Genomic DNA, 16,400 nt, shown 5'->3' on the forward strand with positions numbered 1-16,400 from the left:
CCCAGGGGCTCCACGTGTGCCACCCGGGGGTGTGGGGAGGGTGGCAGGGTGGGTGCTGCGATGCTGTGGCCACTGCCACGAGCCGTATCTGAGGCAACACAGCCCTCCCAACCCCAAAGCAATCTGGTCCCACGGCCTGTCCCCATCCCACGTGCTGCCCTAATGAGCTCAGCCAGTCTGCAGAGGGGGCATGTGCTGGGGGCTCCGGACATCCCACAGCGATGGGGAGTGCCGTGAGATCTGCTCCCAGTCACACCCAGTGCCCTTGGCCAAGGTCGGGCGTGAGGGAGGCCGCGGGAGCTGAGCTGGGGGTCACAGCCCTGCGGGTGCTGCCCTGCAGTGCGTCAGGGTGTTGTAGCTGAGAGCACAGCTCTGCAGGTTTGCAGCCGCCTGTGCCACGATGCAGCTCCTCCGGCGGCGGCACAGCCTCGCTCAGCTCCCGCTGGAGCTGGGAATCAGGGGTGCTGTGAACCAGAACGTTCGGGGCGGTGTGTCAGGAGTCACCGGTGATCCCAGCTGTCCCCTGCAGCCCAGCCTGCCCCTGGAACGCTCCATATCCTGCTCCACTGTGATTAATAGCAGTGACACAGCACCCTATGGCAGCCAGATGTGTCTGGCATGGTGCTTGGCTTGGCTGCACTTCCTCAAGGGCTTGTAAGTTCTAAGGCAGAATCACTGAATCCCAGACTGGTTTGGGTGGAAAAGGACCTTAAATCTCCTCCCATTCCACCCCCTGCCAGGGCAGGGACACCTTCCACTATCCCAGGCTGCTCCAAGCCCTGTCCAGCCTGGCCTTGGACACTTCCAGGGATGGAGCAGCCACAGCTTCTCTGAGTACCCCGTGCCAGGGCCTCCCTACCCTCACAGGGAACAATTCCTTCCCAATATCCCATTTAACCCTGCCCTCCGGCAGTGGGAAGCCATTCCCCCTTCTCTGTCACTACAGTTCCTGATGAAGGGTCCCTCCCTGGCTTCTTGTAGGTGCCTTCAGATACTGAAAGTCCTTGGCAGGTGTTGGCATTCGGAGCAAGCCCTCGGTGCCAGCCTGGCACGAGGCATCTCAGCATGTGCCAGTGGTTGCCCGTGGTCTCCCCATCACCCCAGAACGCTGACCTCAAAAACTTTCAGACAGACAGGAGTCTCATTTTATAAGAACATACAAGGATCCAAACATGGAATATTTAAGCTGGTGTTATGCAATGGGAGCTCTTTTAAGTCGTGATTTGTAAAGGCAGTTCAGATAATTTCCTGAAAGACATTCTGCTAATGATTAATTTAGAATATGTTTAATTCAAGTTAGAGAGATCAAAGAGGGAGCATTTTCCCTGTAATGCCATCCGTGGTTTCACACTTTCACCAGATTCCAGGCACTAGGGGGTGTCTGGTTTGTCCTTCCCTGCAATTCCTCTGTGAAAATTGCAGAGGAAAGCATTCTGCAGGCTCCGTGCTGGTTTGGGGCAGGGCAAGGGAGCGGAGCCTGGAGCACATCCCTGTGAAATTTGCTCTGAGAGGTGTGGAGGGACAGGATACTGGGGGGGTGTGGAATCCGCCCCGCCCCTCCTGCAGCGGTGGCTCCGGGTGGGTCTGATAGTCCTTCGGCCCTAGCTGGGAATGATTTAGGAGTATGTCTGTTTATGCGTTTTCTGTCATTAGTTGTTTTAACCTCCGTGTCTGTGCCAAATGTCCCTTTAGTTCAGCCTGCAGAGTAACTTCTTGTGGGGGACGAGAACAAACGCAGCATGTATTACTGTTTTCTGTGAGGGAAGGGGTCCAGCCTTCCCAGTGCAGGTAACAGCTGGGCTGGGAAAGTGATCCCGTGCCTGACAGGTGAGCAGGGCTCCGAGTTTGTCCCTCTGTTCCAAAGGAAAGTAACTTGTTCTGGCTCAGGAAAGGCGGTCTGGATTCAGGTGTCACTGTGCCCCTGTGGCCGGGCCGGGCAGTGTTGGTGACGGTGATGGATGCTGCTCACAGAGCACCGTTTGCCATTAATAAAGCACGATGCAGGCCGTGGCTTTCCAAGTTCAGCACCTAAATCCATACTGCGGCCTGCGGGGAGCTCTGTTTGTTGGCGGTCCCGGCTCTCCCAGCGTTTGTCAGGAGCGCTGCCCGCACAGCCCCGGCCCCTCTCCGGCAGTGCCGCGGCTGCAGAGCTCCCCCGCTGCCGGCGCCCTCCGCTCTGCCCAGACAGCAGCCCCGGGCTCCGCCTCCGCACCGAGGAGAGCTCCTGGAAAACCGGGCTCTAGGGTGGGGAAGAGCGTGCTCAGCCGAGCTCCGCGGATCCTCTGCAGGGCCGGGCCAGCAGCTGCAAGCGCTGCCGGCAGGAGTGGGGCTGCTCTGCCGAGGTTTAGCGGCAGCTCCAACACCCCGGTGCTTGCTCCAAGAAAGACGTGGAGGTGCTGCACTGTGTCTAGAGAAGAGCGACGGAGCTGGGCAAGAGTCTGGAGAAAAGGAGGCTCAGGGGGCCCCTTTTCACTGTCTCCAACTCCTGACAGGAGGAGGGACTCCCGAGGGGGGGTCGGGCTCTGCTCCCAGGGAACAAGGGACAGGATGAGAGGAAACGGCCTCAAGCTGTGCCAGGGGAGGGTCAGGTTGGACATTGGGAAAACTTCTTCGCAGAAAGGGCTGTCCAGCCCTGGCACAGCTGCCCGGGGCGGGGGTGGAGTCCCCACCCCTGGAGGGATTTAAAGCCGTGTGGATGTGGCACCTGGGGACATGGATTAGTGGTGTCCTTGGCAGTGCTGGGGGATGGTTGGACCCGATGGTCTTGGAAGGCTTTTCCACACTCAGTTTCTGAGGGCCAGGCGCCAGGCTGCGAGCTCGGGCTTCTCCAGGAGAGCGCCAGGGCCCTCCCTGACTTCTCTGTGCGGTTGCTCCATCTCCCGGTGCCGCTGCCGAGCCAGGCGAGCAGGACGGGCTGTCCCCGGGCAGGGTTTGCACCCGGGACCGGCACAGCCCCGGCACGGCCGGGTCTCCGCATCGCATGCCCTTGGTGCTGCCAGCCCGGGCCCCGAGGGCACGGCGTGTCAGCGGCAGCATCGCTGCCGGTGTGAAACCCTCTTTATTTACAACACAAACGTATTTCTCATGCGGCACCAAGCCCCAGGAACGGGTTAATGCCGTCCCGTGGGGATCCCCCTCTGCAGTCTGTGTCTGCAGAGCGACTGTTTGATCAGATAATGCACTTATTTGATCAGATAACGCATGTGTTCCATGTATTTGTCAGGAAGCAATGTATTCACGGTGTTTGTGGGAAGGAAGGAGGCAGCGCGGGTGTCACGAGCAGCCTTTGATCCGCGGAGATGCGCGAAGTGCAGCAGGAACCCGGCCCTGCCAAGCGCAGCAGTTCCTCAAAGATCCGGGGCTGCCGGCGGTGTGAATCACACGGGCATTCTGGCTGTGGGAGAACTGAAATGCTAAGCGTTAATGACTCAAACGATGGGCCATTTGCAAAGCATCAGGGGCTTTGCAACCCCCAGTCGAAGGGGAGGAAGAGGAGAGTTTTTGGGGCTGCGGTGGCCAAATGTTTGCATAAGAGCAGCCCAGGGGCAGAGGGGAGGAGCACCCACAGCCGGGGGATTGACCACATAAACTGACCTTTGTTTAGCAACAAGCTGGGTTTGGAGACAGATAAGGAAAGAGGCCGATAAGAAGCAGATCCTGCAGGCGGGATAATGGTTTTTTATCGGGGCGATGTCCTCCCTTACACAGCTGGCTCAGGTGTGAAACTTCCCCCCGGGGAGGTATCGGGGCCTGGAGGTTTTCATCCCTTCTTATGGGGCGTAACTGACTCAACTGCCCCTCAGGTGGGATGAGAGATGGTTCCTGAGCTGAAATTGTCACACAGGGAGGTGTTTGGTGTTTGCACTGTCCTCGGTGTCACTTCTCAAGCTCCAGACCCCTCACACACACATCCCCCAAGCTCTGCCCCACCAGCCCCCTCCTGTGCTGTCACTGAGTCTCTTTGTCCTGCAGAGAGATGCCAAGGGCCAGTACCTGTTTGACCTTCTCTGCCACCACCTGAACCTGCTGGAGAAGGATTACTTCGGCATCCGGTTTGTGGATCCCGACAAGCAAAGGGTGAGAGAGAGCCCCCCCTGCCCGGGCTGGGGGAGCGGGGGTCAGGCTTGTCCTTGCAGCTGAAAAACAGAGTATGAGGCAGAGATCTGGAATAAAATGACGTTTAGGCAGTGGTGAGGGGCTCTTCCCCAGCAGCTCTGCCCCGCCCTGCTGCTGGGCCAGGGGGCTCTGGGTGCTCCGACGGGGTCGTTCCTTTGCCCAGGGGACAGGCAATGAGCACCCTGGGGCCCCGCCAGGAAGGGGTCTGGGATCCACCCAGGCTCTGGCAGCAGCAGCCCCGGTGTCCCGGCTCCCTGCGTCCCTGGCGTTGGTTGGGATGTGTGCGCCGGAGGGGCTCTCCCGGCTCTCGGGACCCTGCGCAGGGCTGAAGCATCCCGGACATCGCAGAGTGAGAGAACGTGATGCTGTTGTGGAGCGAGGTCCCGGGTGTGCAGGACCATCTCTAGCACAGATTCACGTTTTAACACCGAGATTAGGCCATTTGACAGCTCTGTGCAAGGATCCAAACGCTTGAGTGTTGCCTCGGGCAATGGGGAGTGAGAAGCGCAGGAGCCGGAGCCAGGCAGGACCCGGCCTGACCCAGCTCCCGCACGGATCCGTGTCCTGCTGATCCCGCGCAGCTGTAGCAGGGCCAGGGGATGGGGCACAGACCCACGGTCCCAGCAGGATGGATTCCCACGCCCAGGCTGTGTGAGTGAGTCCTGCCACTTCCCTGGGGTTAAACAGGGCTGGTGCAGAACGAGCTCTGCCCGGTGTCTGTTCAGTCCCTCCTTGCCATTAGAGCCCTGAGGCTGTGAGTAAGAATCACTGCGGGCTCCCGGGCACAGCTATTGATAACAGCCTCGTGTTGTGCTCCCCACTGATCAATATAAGCCACAGAACAACCAATTCCTGCTCCCAGGGCTCTTCTGCCACAGCTGTAACAGGGAGCAGCCAATGCTGAGGCAGGAGCTGGGCATGGAGCTGCTCCCTCACTGTGGATGGGACCGGTCTGAGCCTCCTGCTCACCCCAGCTCCCTTCCAGGGGCATTCACTGACACTCAAGTGGCTTTTCTCACCCAGAGCAGAACCCTCCTCTTCCTCATCCTCCCCACCTTATCAAGTCATGGCTGTCAGGCTTTAATTACCTTCTTTTCCTTTCAGCATTGGCTGGAGTTTACCAAGTCAGTTGTGAAGCAGATGCGGGGTGAGTGTTGCAGGTGGTCTGGGCAGACTGTGCTCCTTCCATCTTAGACGTATTCCCATTTCCTCCAGCCTGTCCCCTCTGGGGTCAATTCCCAGCCCCTCTCCCAGGAACAGGTTCCCCCAAAAGCTGTGCTGGTGGGTTAAGAGCGGGATTATCCCCCACTGGCCCCACGGCAGCTGCAGCCGGCACAGGGGCACAGGGCACCAGCCTCTATGGAGACCTGGACAGGATGATGGGGGTGAGGAAGTGAGATTTGGGAGCAGAAAGTGGGTTGGGTGGCGGGTAGATAGAGCCACTGGCACTTCCCCACAGCTTTATCAGGGACACCTGCCCTTGCCATGGCCACTGCAGTGAGGAGTGTGTCCATGCCTGTCTGCCCCCTCTTTACCAAGGGCAGTTTGGGGGGAGCAGGGCAGGCAGGTGAGACCCCGAGTAGGACCTGACTGGAGCAGGGTGGTTCAGGGATGACGGGGACAAGCCCAGCCCTTTGGTGACACAGTGTCCCTGCTCTCTGCAGCCCAGCCTCCCTTCACCATGTGCTTCCGTGTCAAGTTTTACCCCACGGACCCTGCAGCACTGAAGGAGGAGATCACCAGGTGAGGATGGGCACTGTGTGGGGGGACTTGCTGGCCCCGGCAGCAGGGGCTTGGCCAAGGCAGGAGCACACGGACAAGCTTGTTTTGTAGTCAGGAAAGAGCAACAGCCATTGGGATTTCCCAACCAGCCTGGATGCTTCGGGGATTGTTCCTGCTCTGGGGAAACAGCACAGGAGTCTCCACCAGTGCTGAGTCAGCACCTGGAGCCACCATACTTGGGGAGCACAGGCTGAGGGTGCTGAGGCCCTGGCACGGGTTGCCAAGAGGAGCTGTGGCTGCCCCTGGATCCCTGGAAGTGTCCAAGGCCAGGCTGGATGGGGCTTGGAGCAGCCTGGGATAGTGGAAGGTGTCCCTGCCCATGGCAGGGGGTGGCACTGGATGGGCTTTAAGGTCCTTTCCTGCCTGAACCATTCCTGGGTTCTATGATTAAAGCCCCTGGCTTGGTCTTTGGGTGCAGTCGGTTCCAAACCCACATTCCAGGGCAGAGCACTCCGAGCATGGCACCAGCTCCATAACACAACCGCTGCTGCTCTGACTCCTCCACTTCAGAATCAGCCATTGGTGCAGTGCCCGAGCACGTCCCTCGTGCAGGGCGTCCTTATTGCGCTCGGTCTGTCGGGAAGGGTTTGAGCATCTCCAGGTCTCTTGACATTCCCTGGAAGCAGCCAGCCGTGTCCCTCTGACGTAAGGAGCACGGACGCTCTGGGAGTGCTGGGTGAGGAACTGCGCTCAGAACCTGACAGCGCCTCTCTCGAGTTTCTATCTTTAGGGGCTCTTCATGCTGCTCTTCCTGCCAGGAGGAAGGACATGAGGAGTCCGCACAGAGCAATTGCAGCAGCTTTGGAAAATGAGCCATGGTTGTGGATTTCCAACAGCCCAGGCCCCCGGGTCAGGTCTGCCCCAGGGCAGCTGGGCTGGAGCCTCCACTGAGGGTTCTGAGCTGGCACCTTCTGTACAGGGACATCTGAGAGCCCCCTCCAGGGCCTAAAGGGCCCCTTTCCACGAGATCTGGAGAGGGACTTAGGCAAGAGTCTGCAGTGACAGGCCAAGGGGGAATGGCTTCCCATTGCCAGAGGGCAGGGTGAGATGGGATATGGGGAAGAAATTCTCCTCTGTGAGGGTGGTGAGGCCCTGGCACTGGAGCAACCTGGTCTAGTGTGTCTCTGCCCATGAAAGGGGGTGGAATACAGAGAAGAATTTCCTCCCAAAACCTTATCTAACTGCCTTCTTTCACCCCCCACAGGTCCAGGTTGAGGTCCCCACGCAGGTGAGCTGCCCCTGCTTGCTGCCCTTTGAGGTGTGCCTGCAGCTGCAGCTGGAACCCAGGCTTAAAATTCACTTTTCCCTGGACTGAGTCCACTTTAATACCAGAATTTCTCTTTAATGTATTTTATCTGTGAAAATTAATGGTTTACCTCATCATAAACTCAGATTTGAGCAATGAGGCATGACCGAGGACTGCAGAGTGCGAGTCTGGTATTTAAATTAATTTCTGAGCACTCCATTTTGCTCCTTCACTCTGTGACTTATGTTTTACCAGCTAAAGGTTTTCCCAAATGCCACATGACTCAGCCCAAAATGTTACTTAGGTTTAAGTTTATTGGAATATGTCATCTTTCCAACATAGTTTGTCTTTTCACTGGGCACAGAGACAGGTATGGGGAGCACAGGACGCAGCTCGCCCTGGGTGATGCAGGGCTGGTCATGGCGAGCACAGAGGAGGGAAGTGGGTGCATACACCACGACCTGGAAGGACACAGAAAGTTTGGGAAGGAGAAAATCGCGTTATGGGGAAGCTGAACATCCAGGGAAAATGCAGCAGGCACTGGTGGGCTCTAGATCATGAGACCCCCTTCAGAGCATCGGACACCTCGGCTGGGCTGGGGTTTGCAGTTGTGTGAAGAAACACAATGGATATCCAGGTTGATGGAAATCTCCACCAGCCCTCGGGTAATGTGCTGGCCCCAGAGCAGGCACAGTGTACCTGGAACACCATGGGCTGGAAAGGGGCTGGATGTGTGGATCTGAGCCCCAGTCTTGGCCAGGATCAGCCCAGCAAGTGTCATGTTTGGTAAATGGGCTGCTGGGAGAGAGATGTCAGAGCAAGTGTCTGGTGGCAGATATTCCATGTCTAAATTGCTGTTTGGGTAATTTAAATTGTACTTAATAAATGGACTCTCCTCCTGTCCCAGGTACTTGGTCTTCCTGCAGATCAAAAGGGATCTGTACCACGGGCGGCTCCTGTGCAAGACATCGGATGCCGCGTTGCTGGCTGCCTACATCCTGCAGGGTAATGCTTTGTGACAGGAGAAATTCACTTTTCCTGCTGAGTAATGCTTCCATTGTTGCACTTACAGCAGGTCACTGCACCTGCAACACCGATGGCACCCACCAGTGCTGGGCTGGGCTGGGGGAGAGTGAGGATGGGTGCTGCACTCTCACCTGCAAGGCCACACCAGTGCTGGGGGCACGGTGTCCCCAAGAGCAGCTCCTGGGCTCATCCAGTCCCTGCCCTCCTGCCTGTTCTGTCTGCTCCTGCAGCTTGAGGAATCAATAAATTTGGGACAGTGACCATCTGCTGCCAGGTGATTGCCACACAAACAGCAAAGTTAATTGGATGCAGTTAATGCCTGACAAATGATCCCTCCCAGTGGGAAGCACAGTGGGGTCAGAGCAGATTCCCAGGGTGTGCTGAGCCCTGTCTGGGTGCTGCCAGGATGGGGATGCATGCTGTGCTCTGGTTGTGCTGCTCTTCCCAACTGGATCTGTCTCCCCCAGCTGAGATTGGGGACTACGACCCAGGGAAGCACCCAGAAGGCTACAGCTCCAAGTTCCAATTCTTCCCCAAACACTCAGAGAAGCTGGAGAGGAAAATTGCGGAGATCCACAAGTCGGAGCTGAGGTACGGGAGCTGCAGGGGTTGGTAATGCTCAGAGCACTTTTGTCCCTCTTTGGGATTTTCACTCAGACCATGGGCTGAGTCCTCACCCCTCGTGTCAGGTCCAGCTGGGACCCTGCTGCCGCCTCAGCCGGCACAGCCCAGGGGATCTTCGGATGGGGACCAACACCCTCATAAACCCCCTCCTGCCTTCACCCCTCTCCAGGGACACGAGGTGTAGAGACCATCAGCAATCCCCATTATCCCGGTGTCTCTGGAGCTGTGTCCTGAAGGGACTAAGGCTGCCCAGGGAGGGAAGTGGGTTTAACTTCCCAAAAACCCATCAGAGCTCTGTCCTTCAGTGCTGGGGGCTGCTGCCTTCTGACGCCAAACTCCCTTTTCCTTCCCCCTGATGAGATGCATATGCTGCAAGTAGGGAATTCATCCCTAAATTTGGCAGATGCCTTTTGACCCTTCCTAGTGCTGCCAGTTCAGTGGGGCTCCTGTGGATGTAGCTGGCAGGAGAGGATGGGCTAGGCTTCAGTGCTGGGCTCCTGCTGATCCCGTAAAAATTAATGGGAACGTGCTGTGGCTGATGCTTCATCATTAATAGAATCACTGTAGCTGCCTTTCACCTTCCTGTCTTCCATGGGATATTCTTTTCTCCCCGTTTTTTCCCTCCTGCAGTGGGCAGACACCAGCTACTTCAGAGCTGAATTTTCTCAGGAAAGCCCAGACTCTGGAGACCTACGGGGTTGACCCACACCCGTGCAAGGTAAAACAGTTGCTAAACCAATTCCTTAGGCTGTTGCTGGGGTTGGATTCCTCTCTGCAGCCAGCGATGATCCACCAGGGACTGTCCCAAGTGCATTTGTCACCTGCCAGTGGCCCTGGGGCTGTGGTCAGCCTTGTCCAGCCTTGGCCCATCCCTGGCCAATGCGAGTGCATGGAGGGGAGTGGGGAGGGTGAGTACTCTGAAACCCTCCCAGGGGTATCAGGGAAGCCATAAGAAAGCGTTTTCAGTGCAGTGACAGGGTGGTCGATCCTGTCCTGCAGAAGCAGGGCTTTGGAGGCAAGAACAAGGTCACTGACGTGGCTGAGGAGCCACCAGACATTAATCTGTCTGGGACAGTCCATCCCTCTGCCCTGCCCAGCCCAGCCCATAATCCAGTTTGCTGTTGGAAATGCTCTTTATTGACTGAGGATGTCACTGCGTGTGGCTCTCTGGTTCCTCGTAATCCCATCACATGCAGATGGATGTGGGATACAAAGCAGACAGAAAATTTTCCTCTCAGGCAGTGCCTGTGCTGGGGTTCCCTGGGGCTTTTCCCTGAACTGTGCCACATAAACACACAGATGCAGTAAATTGGGGGGGTTCCCCATTTATGGGCAATTTCTGAGTACCCAAGAGGTTGCTTTGCTCTGAATTTCCTCTAAACCAGTGGTCTTGCCAGCAGCCACCCACTTGTGACCTTTGCTGCTAGAGTCAGGTAATTGCCTTCCTTTTACTCCAAGAACCTTTTGAACATATTTGAGTTACACTGATTAATGTTCTTATAACAGCTAAGGACAAACATACACACTTGTAGGTCTATCAGCAGAATTGTGCCTAATTCATCAAGAGCTGCTGTTAATGCGCTTAAAGAATCTGGAAACCAAAATTAAATGAAGCTGATTCTGTTCTCTCTTCTCCAGTGGATTGTAGCAAAGTTTGGATGAGGGATTGTTTCCTCAGAGCCATCCTCAGTTCAGTGTACCTTGACTCAATCCTGTCTGAAGTTTTCACTGTACTCTCATAGTCGTTTTCTCCCCAAAAAACAAGCACAGAGAAAGATCTTCCTTTCTTAAGCAGGGCTTACCTGAGTCCTGGGCTGTCCTTGGTACTTGTTTTGTATGTAAATCCCTGTAGAAATGTGTGTGTTTGTGTGTGTGAGAATAGCAGGGATCCCTCTGTTTCTCTGTTTCACATGATGGACAGAACTTCTGGCCTGGCCAAGGAGAACCATGGAATGGTTTGGGTTGGAAAAGCCCTCAAAGACCCTCGGGTCCAACCATTCCCCAGCACTGCCAAAGCCACCACTAACCATGTGTCCCTGAGTGCCACATCCACACATTTTTTTGAGCCCACATAGGGTTCTGTGCCCCATTTAGCACCCCTGGCCCTTCCCAAGCCTCTGCACCCCCAGAAGAATACATCCTTCTGCCAAGACTCTGCTTCCTTGCCTGGAGTTTTTCCCAGATTTGGGAAAGAGCCAAAGCACTTTGGGCAGCCTAGGGCCTGAGCTGTGGCTGGTTTGTGCACAGATACAGAGGAACATCCCTCCTGTGCCAGCCGGGGCTGTGGTGTCCCCAGGGGGATGAGTTTCAGCTTCCCCCATTGTGGTGTGCAGGTGTTGTGTTGAGGGTCAGCACTCTCTGCCTTTGGCCATTCAGCCTTGACAGCTGAGATGGACTTTTGTTCCAAGCATCCCTTAAAAGCCCTCTGGGTATCTGCTGGACAAAAAGCCCCCAGGATGAATCCAGCCATTAGTGCTGACCCACAGCTGATGTACGCTTTTACAATTCAGCCTGTCCCTGGTTTTCCCTGTGCGCAGTGCGGTCACCAAGCCGAGTCCTTGGGATTGGGTTAAAGTGCTGACACTAATTAGTGGGTTTGGACTGGCTCAGTGCCACCCAGGGCACTGGCTGGGCAGGGCTCCGAGGGAGGGAAGTACAGCTGGGGGTTATCATGTTCTGGGTTAATTGCTATATATAATATATATATATTTAGGACTCGGACGTCAGTGATCCTTGTGGGTCCTTTCCAACTCAGGATATTCTATGATAATATAATAAATAACCATATTTAACTATACATATTACAGTAATTATATCTACTAAATAAATAGTGTATCTATATATAAGAACTATATCTAGTTACATGGAGTAGTATAGCTACAATATATACTATATAAATAAACATGGTATTATATTAATAACATCAATTCTATATGTGTCAATATGACATTTAGTATAGATGACAACAGGTAACTGTAATGTCCTGCTGGCAGCACTGGCACACAGGGTGGTGCAGTGGCCTGGGGCTGAGGGGGCAGGTGCTGTCCCAGCTGTGCTGAGGGGCAGCAGCTGCACGAGCCCTCGCTGTTGCCTTGCAGGACGTGTCCGGGAACGCGGCATTCCTGGCCTTCACTCCCTTCGGCTTCGTCGTTCTGCAGGGAAACAAGAGAGTTCACTTCATCAAGTGGTGAGTTCCCACCGCGGCTCCCGTCGCTCCATGGGTACCCCCAGGGTGTCCGAGGGGTTCCCGGGTATGTGGGCACTGGACAGTGCTCAGTGCACCCAGAGCTCTGCTGCCCCAGGCTCATTTTTATCTACATTTGTCCCCATTAAACTTCATTGTCCCCATGTCAGCCCATCCCAAATCCCCCCAGCCACTGTGAGCCTTTCTCAGCTGTTCCTGGGTCACTGCAGGATGTCCAGTTTTGGCCGGTGTGTCCCTGGCAGCTGGCATTGCCACCAGCTGGTGTCCATGGGACAAGGCCCTGCTGACCCTCAGCTTCACCCCAGGTTGTCCCCCATTCCAGCTACGGGTCTCTGAGCCAGGGCTGCTCTCACCACCCTGTGGCACCTCCTGGGATGGAAAACAGGGTCTGGAAGCTGCCCTGCTGCCATTCCCACCACTGGCTCTGATTGGCACAGTGCCAGGATCTGGCTGGGCTGGGTGGGCTCTGGGCTGCGGCGGGCTCTGCACAGCTCCCACCTGCCTGTCCTTGTCCCTCCAGGAATGAGGTGACCAAGATGAAATTTGAAGGGAAGACTTTCTATCTGTATGTAAGTCAGAAGGAGGTGAGTTTTTCCCCTTCCCATGGGACTTCCTGGGCACAATGTGGTCATTCCTTCAGTGGGTTCTCCAGGAACGTGGCAGCAGCATCACCCTGGCCTTGCAGGGCAGGGACATGGGGATGGTGACAGCAGCTGCAGCTCTGTGGCAGTGCTGGAGTCACCTGCCTGCTCCTGCTGGTGCCCAGATCTGGGCATTGGGCCCCACAGCCCCCCTTAACCCCAGGCCAGGCCACACTGGGGCCTCTGCCGGGACCACCCACAGCTCCTGGCCATGCCTTCCCTCGGGGTTATTCCCAAGGTCCTCATTCATTGCCATCATCCCTCAAAGTCAGCCAGAACACCTCTGGCTGGAGTTGGCTCCCACAGGAGCCATCAGCAGGAATTTTTTTTAAAAACTCTGTTTCTGGCTGTTCCCAAAGGCTGGGAGCAGAGTGGGAGGTGTGGGCACTGGAGCAAATCTGCCCATCCCTCATGCCAGGTGCTGCACCAGGCTGATCCCTGCATGCCAAATGGCTCCAGAGCAGGATCGTCCATTCCAGTGCCACTTTCCAGCTCTGTCTACTCCATTCTTCATCTGTGGGATGAGCACCACTCCCTGTTCTCCCCCTTGACTCCCTGTCTTTCTCCTTTAGGAGAAGAAAATTGTTCTCACCTATTTTGCCCCGACACCAGAAGCCTGCAAACACCTCTGGAAGTGTGGGATCGAGAACCAGGCTTTCTACAAGTAAGTGCTGGTTTGTGGGGTGCCCTGCAGCCCCCATGGGTTGGTGCCCACCTGTGGGCTCCATCCAGGCTCTGGGGTCAGTCACTGGCCATGTGGCACTTCGTTCCAGTGGCCCTGGCAGAGCCACCAGCCACCAAAAGCACCGGTGCCCCTGGATAGGGGTCTCTGCCCTGTGGGGTCCCTTGATTTCCAGCCCCTCTGTGCTTATCTCTCCTCAGCAAACTTCCATCAGGAAATTATAACTAATTATTTGGGATGAAGCCTGGAATGCCAAGCAGCACCATCCTGTTCATGCCATACTTAACCCAGCCTGCTTTGTGCTTTGTAATGAGTTTTATTTTAATCAGTAAGCTGCGAGACAGAGCATGCGATGCATTCCCACTGGGAATTCTGCAATCAGCAGCTGCAATCAGCAGGTTTCACTCCTCATTACATGAACATGAAATGAAATTGCAATATTGCTTTACAAATCTCTCTGTGATTAATTGTGGCAGTGAATCACCACTGGGCTGTGCACTCAGCGGGTGGACCGTGGGCTGGGCTGAGGTGCATCTGGGCACTCCTGGGGTGAGGGGTCAGCTCCTGTAGGATGGGGAGGAGATGGGATGGTCCCTCTGGGTGGCTTCACCCATCCTGGCGAGTGCCCACCTGCCCAGAAGGGGCTGAGTCTGTCACCCTGCAATTCCCAGGCCATGGTGGGCTTTCAGCCCCCTGGAGAGCGTCAGTCCCTGCACGTAGGTGTCACTGCTGGCCCTGGGGTCCCGGCAGGAGCTGTGGCCCCAAGCTCCCTCCAGACTCCTTGGCAATGGGTCCTTCCTGGACATGCTCCTGCTGCCGGCAGGGATGAGCTTCAGGTGCTCGTGTCCCACTGGCCAGTGCCACCCACTACTGCCAGCAGTGGGTTCATTCCTGCTGACATTCCACATCTCCAGGGCTCTGCTCCTGTCACCTGGCCTCGCTGCCATTGGCTCCCAGTGCTTGGCCAGCAGTGTGGGCCTCTCACACCACTCCTGGTGCTGTTGCAGGTTGGAGAAGTCGAGCCAGGTGCGGACGGTGTCCAGCAGCAACCTGTTCTTCAAGGGCAGCCGATTCCGGTACAGGTGAGTACTGACAGCAGGAGCAGCTGCTGGATGTATTATTGGATGCTCCTTTGGAGGCGCTTTGGGGAGCTGTTTGGGGCTGTGGCAGCCCGGGGACGTCTTAGGGTCTTCCAGGGATCCCCCATTGCAGCACTGACCCCCACCGGGCCACTTCTGCCTCTGTCTCTGTGTCACGGGTACCACCCCCCTCCCCAGCCTCACAGGAGAAGTTTTGGAGGGACAGGAGTCGAGGATGGGAGAGGATGGGAGAGGATGGGGGATTTGGGGGTTGAGAACAACAAGGTGTGAAACAAATCACCACTATCCACAAATTCCTGCACTGAGTTGCCGGAGCAGGAGCCTGGACCTGGGACCTCATATCTGCGGGATGAGACATGCCAGTGTGTCCCCAGCATTGAGGTGCACAGTGCTGGCACCCTCCTTGCTGGCATGGGAGGATCTGGACGCCCGTGTTTTGTCCATCTCAGCTGAGGGGAGATGACCCCCTAGTGTCTGGCATCCCATGCCAGAAGAAGCAGCAAAATATGGTGGCAGAGGTGTCAGGCTAGCCTTTCTGAGCTTCTCCATTGCCCCCATTCCCAACAAACATTTCTGCTTTCCCCTGGAGCTGCGGGGAGAGCTCCCCTCCCTGGAGAGCTGTGTGGGGAGGGGCCAGGCTGTGCACAGTGTGACCACGTGGCTGCCAGGGCAGTGCTCTTGTCCTCACCTCTGCTGGTCTTGACCCACCTGCAGTGGCCGCGTCGCCAAGGAGGTGATGGAGTCCAGTGCCAAGATCAAGAGGGAGCCCCCCGAGATTCACCGGTAAGAGCCCACCAGGGGTGGGTGCCCGGGGGGTGAGCATAGCCAGAGCGCTGCCATGTGCCCGGGGTGCTGGCTCCATCCTGGCTCTGATCCTGTCCCCACTCCTGTCCCCAGGGCTGGGCTGGTGCCGAGCCGGAGCTGCCCCTCCATCACACACGGCCCCCGGCTGAGCAGCGTGCCCCGCACCCGGCGGAGAGCCGTCCACATCTCCATCATGGAAGGTAGGACACGAGGCAGCGCTGCCGGACACGCTGGGGCACGGGAGTGCCTGTGCACACACAGACAGGGGCACACAGACACACTCAGACACACGCAGATACAGGTACACAGATAGACACAGACACGTACACACAAATACGTACACAGACACCAGACACACACAGAGGGACACACAGATGTGTGCACACAGACAGACACACACACACAGACATGTATGCACAGACACAGGTACACAGACACACACACAGACATGGGCACAAACACGTGTACACAGACACACAGACATGGGCACACAGACACACACACAGGGGCACACAGACGTGCACACAGACGCAGGGACACAGAGACACACACGTACACACACATGTACACATGAGCACACAGACACACACATGTACACACACACGTGCACACAGACACACACGTGGACACACATGCAGGTGCACGCATGTCAGCTGAGGCTGTGGCCCCAGTGGCTTGTCCTCAGAAAGGCTGGTGTTTCACCAGGCTGGAGCGGGGCAGCTGCTTCTCCCCATCCTGGGGCTGTGTCAGAGTAGGATGCTCTGGGAAGAAGGTCTGGCAAAAGGCAAAACACTGGGAGCAGCTGTGGAGCTGCCCCACAGGGCTGGGAACATGCTGGGGGCTGTGGCTGTGCTGCTGGTGGTGGCTCTTTTACCTGCTGGTGACAGCAGTGTCCAACTCCCAGTGACATGGCTGTTCCCTGCTCCTGGATGGGCTGCGGGGCCAACCCTGCCTCAATACATCCACTCCGATCCTGGTCCCAGAATTCAGGCAGGGACAGGGACTGCCTGCCCCAAGGGCCAGGATTTAATTCCACCAAGGGATCCCAGGGCTGGTGTCTGTGCCGGTTTTGGGGATGGAAGCTGACAGGGTCACCTCTGCTACCCAATTACGTGTGACAGTCTCTCCCCCACATGCCGTTGTGAAGCAGCCAGAGCATTAAATCACCTCCCAC

At 56.5% G+C, this 16,400-nt stretch overlaps 1 protein-coding gene across 1 annotated transcript in view; it reads left to right on the top strand.

Annotated features, from left to right (window-relative positions):
- FRMD5 (FERM domain containing 5) overlaps positions 1–16,400 on the top strand; it is a 69,670-nt gene that overhangs the window by 48,723 nt on the left and 4,547 nt on the right. Inside the window, exons 2-13 of the mRNA XM_069026027.1 lie at positions 3,973–4,077; positions 5,221–5,263; positions 5,781–5,859; positions 8,052–8,149; positions 8,638–8,761; positions 9,425–9,512; positions 11,893–11,981; positions 12,520–12,583; positions 13,213–13,304; positions 14,330–14,404; positions 15,137–15,205; positions 15,320–15,426. Coding sequence (XP_068882128.1) covers positions 3,973–4,077; positions 5,221–5,263; positions 5,781–5,859; positions 8,052–8,149; positions 8,638–8,761; positions 9,425–9,512; positions 11,893–11,981; positions 12,520–12,583; positions 13,213–13,304; positions 14,330–14,404; positions 15,137–15,205; positions 15,320–15,426 — 1,033 coding nt within the window. The remainder of the gene's footprint in view (positions 1–3,972; positions 4,078–5,220; positions 5,264–5,780; positions 5,860–8,051; positions 8,150–8,637; positions 8,762–9,424; positions 9,513–11,892; positions 11,982–12,519; positions 12,584–13,212; positions 13,305–14,329; positions 14,405–15,136; positions 15,206–15,319; positions 15,427–16,400) is intronic.

Source organism: Aphelocoma coerulescens, chromosome 10 (assembly GCF_041296385.1).
Source record: "Aphelocoma coerulescens isolate FSJ_1873_10779 chromosome 10, UR_Acoe_1.0, whole genome shotgun sequence".
In the NCBI taxonomy this organism is placed as follows: domain Eukaryota; kingdom Metazoa; phylum Chordata; class Aves; order Passeriformes; family Corvidae; genus Aphelocoma; species Aphelocoma coerulescens.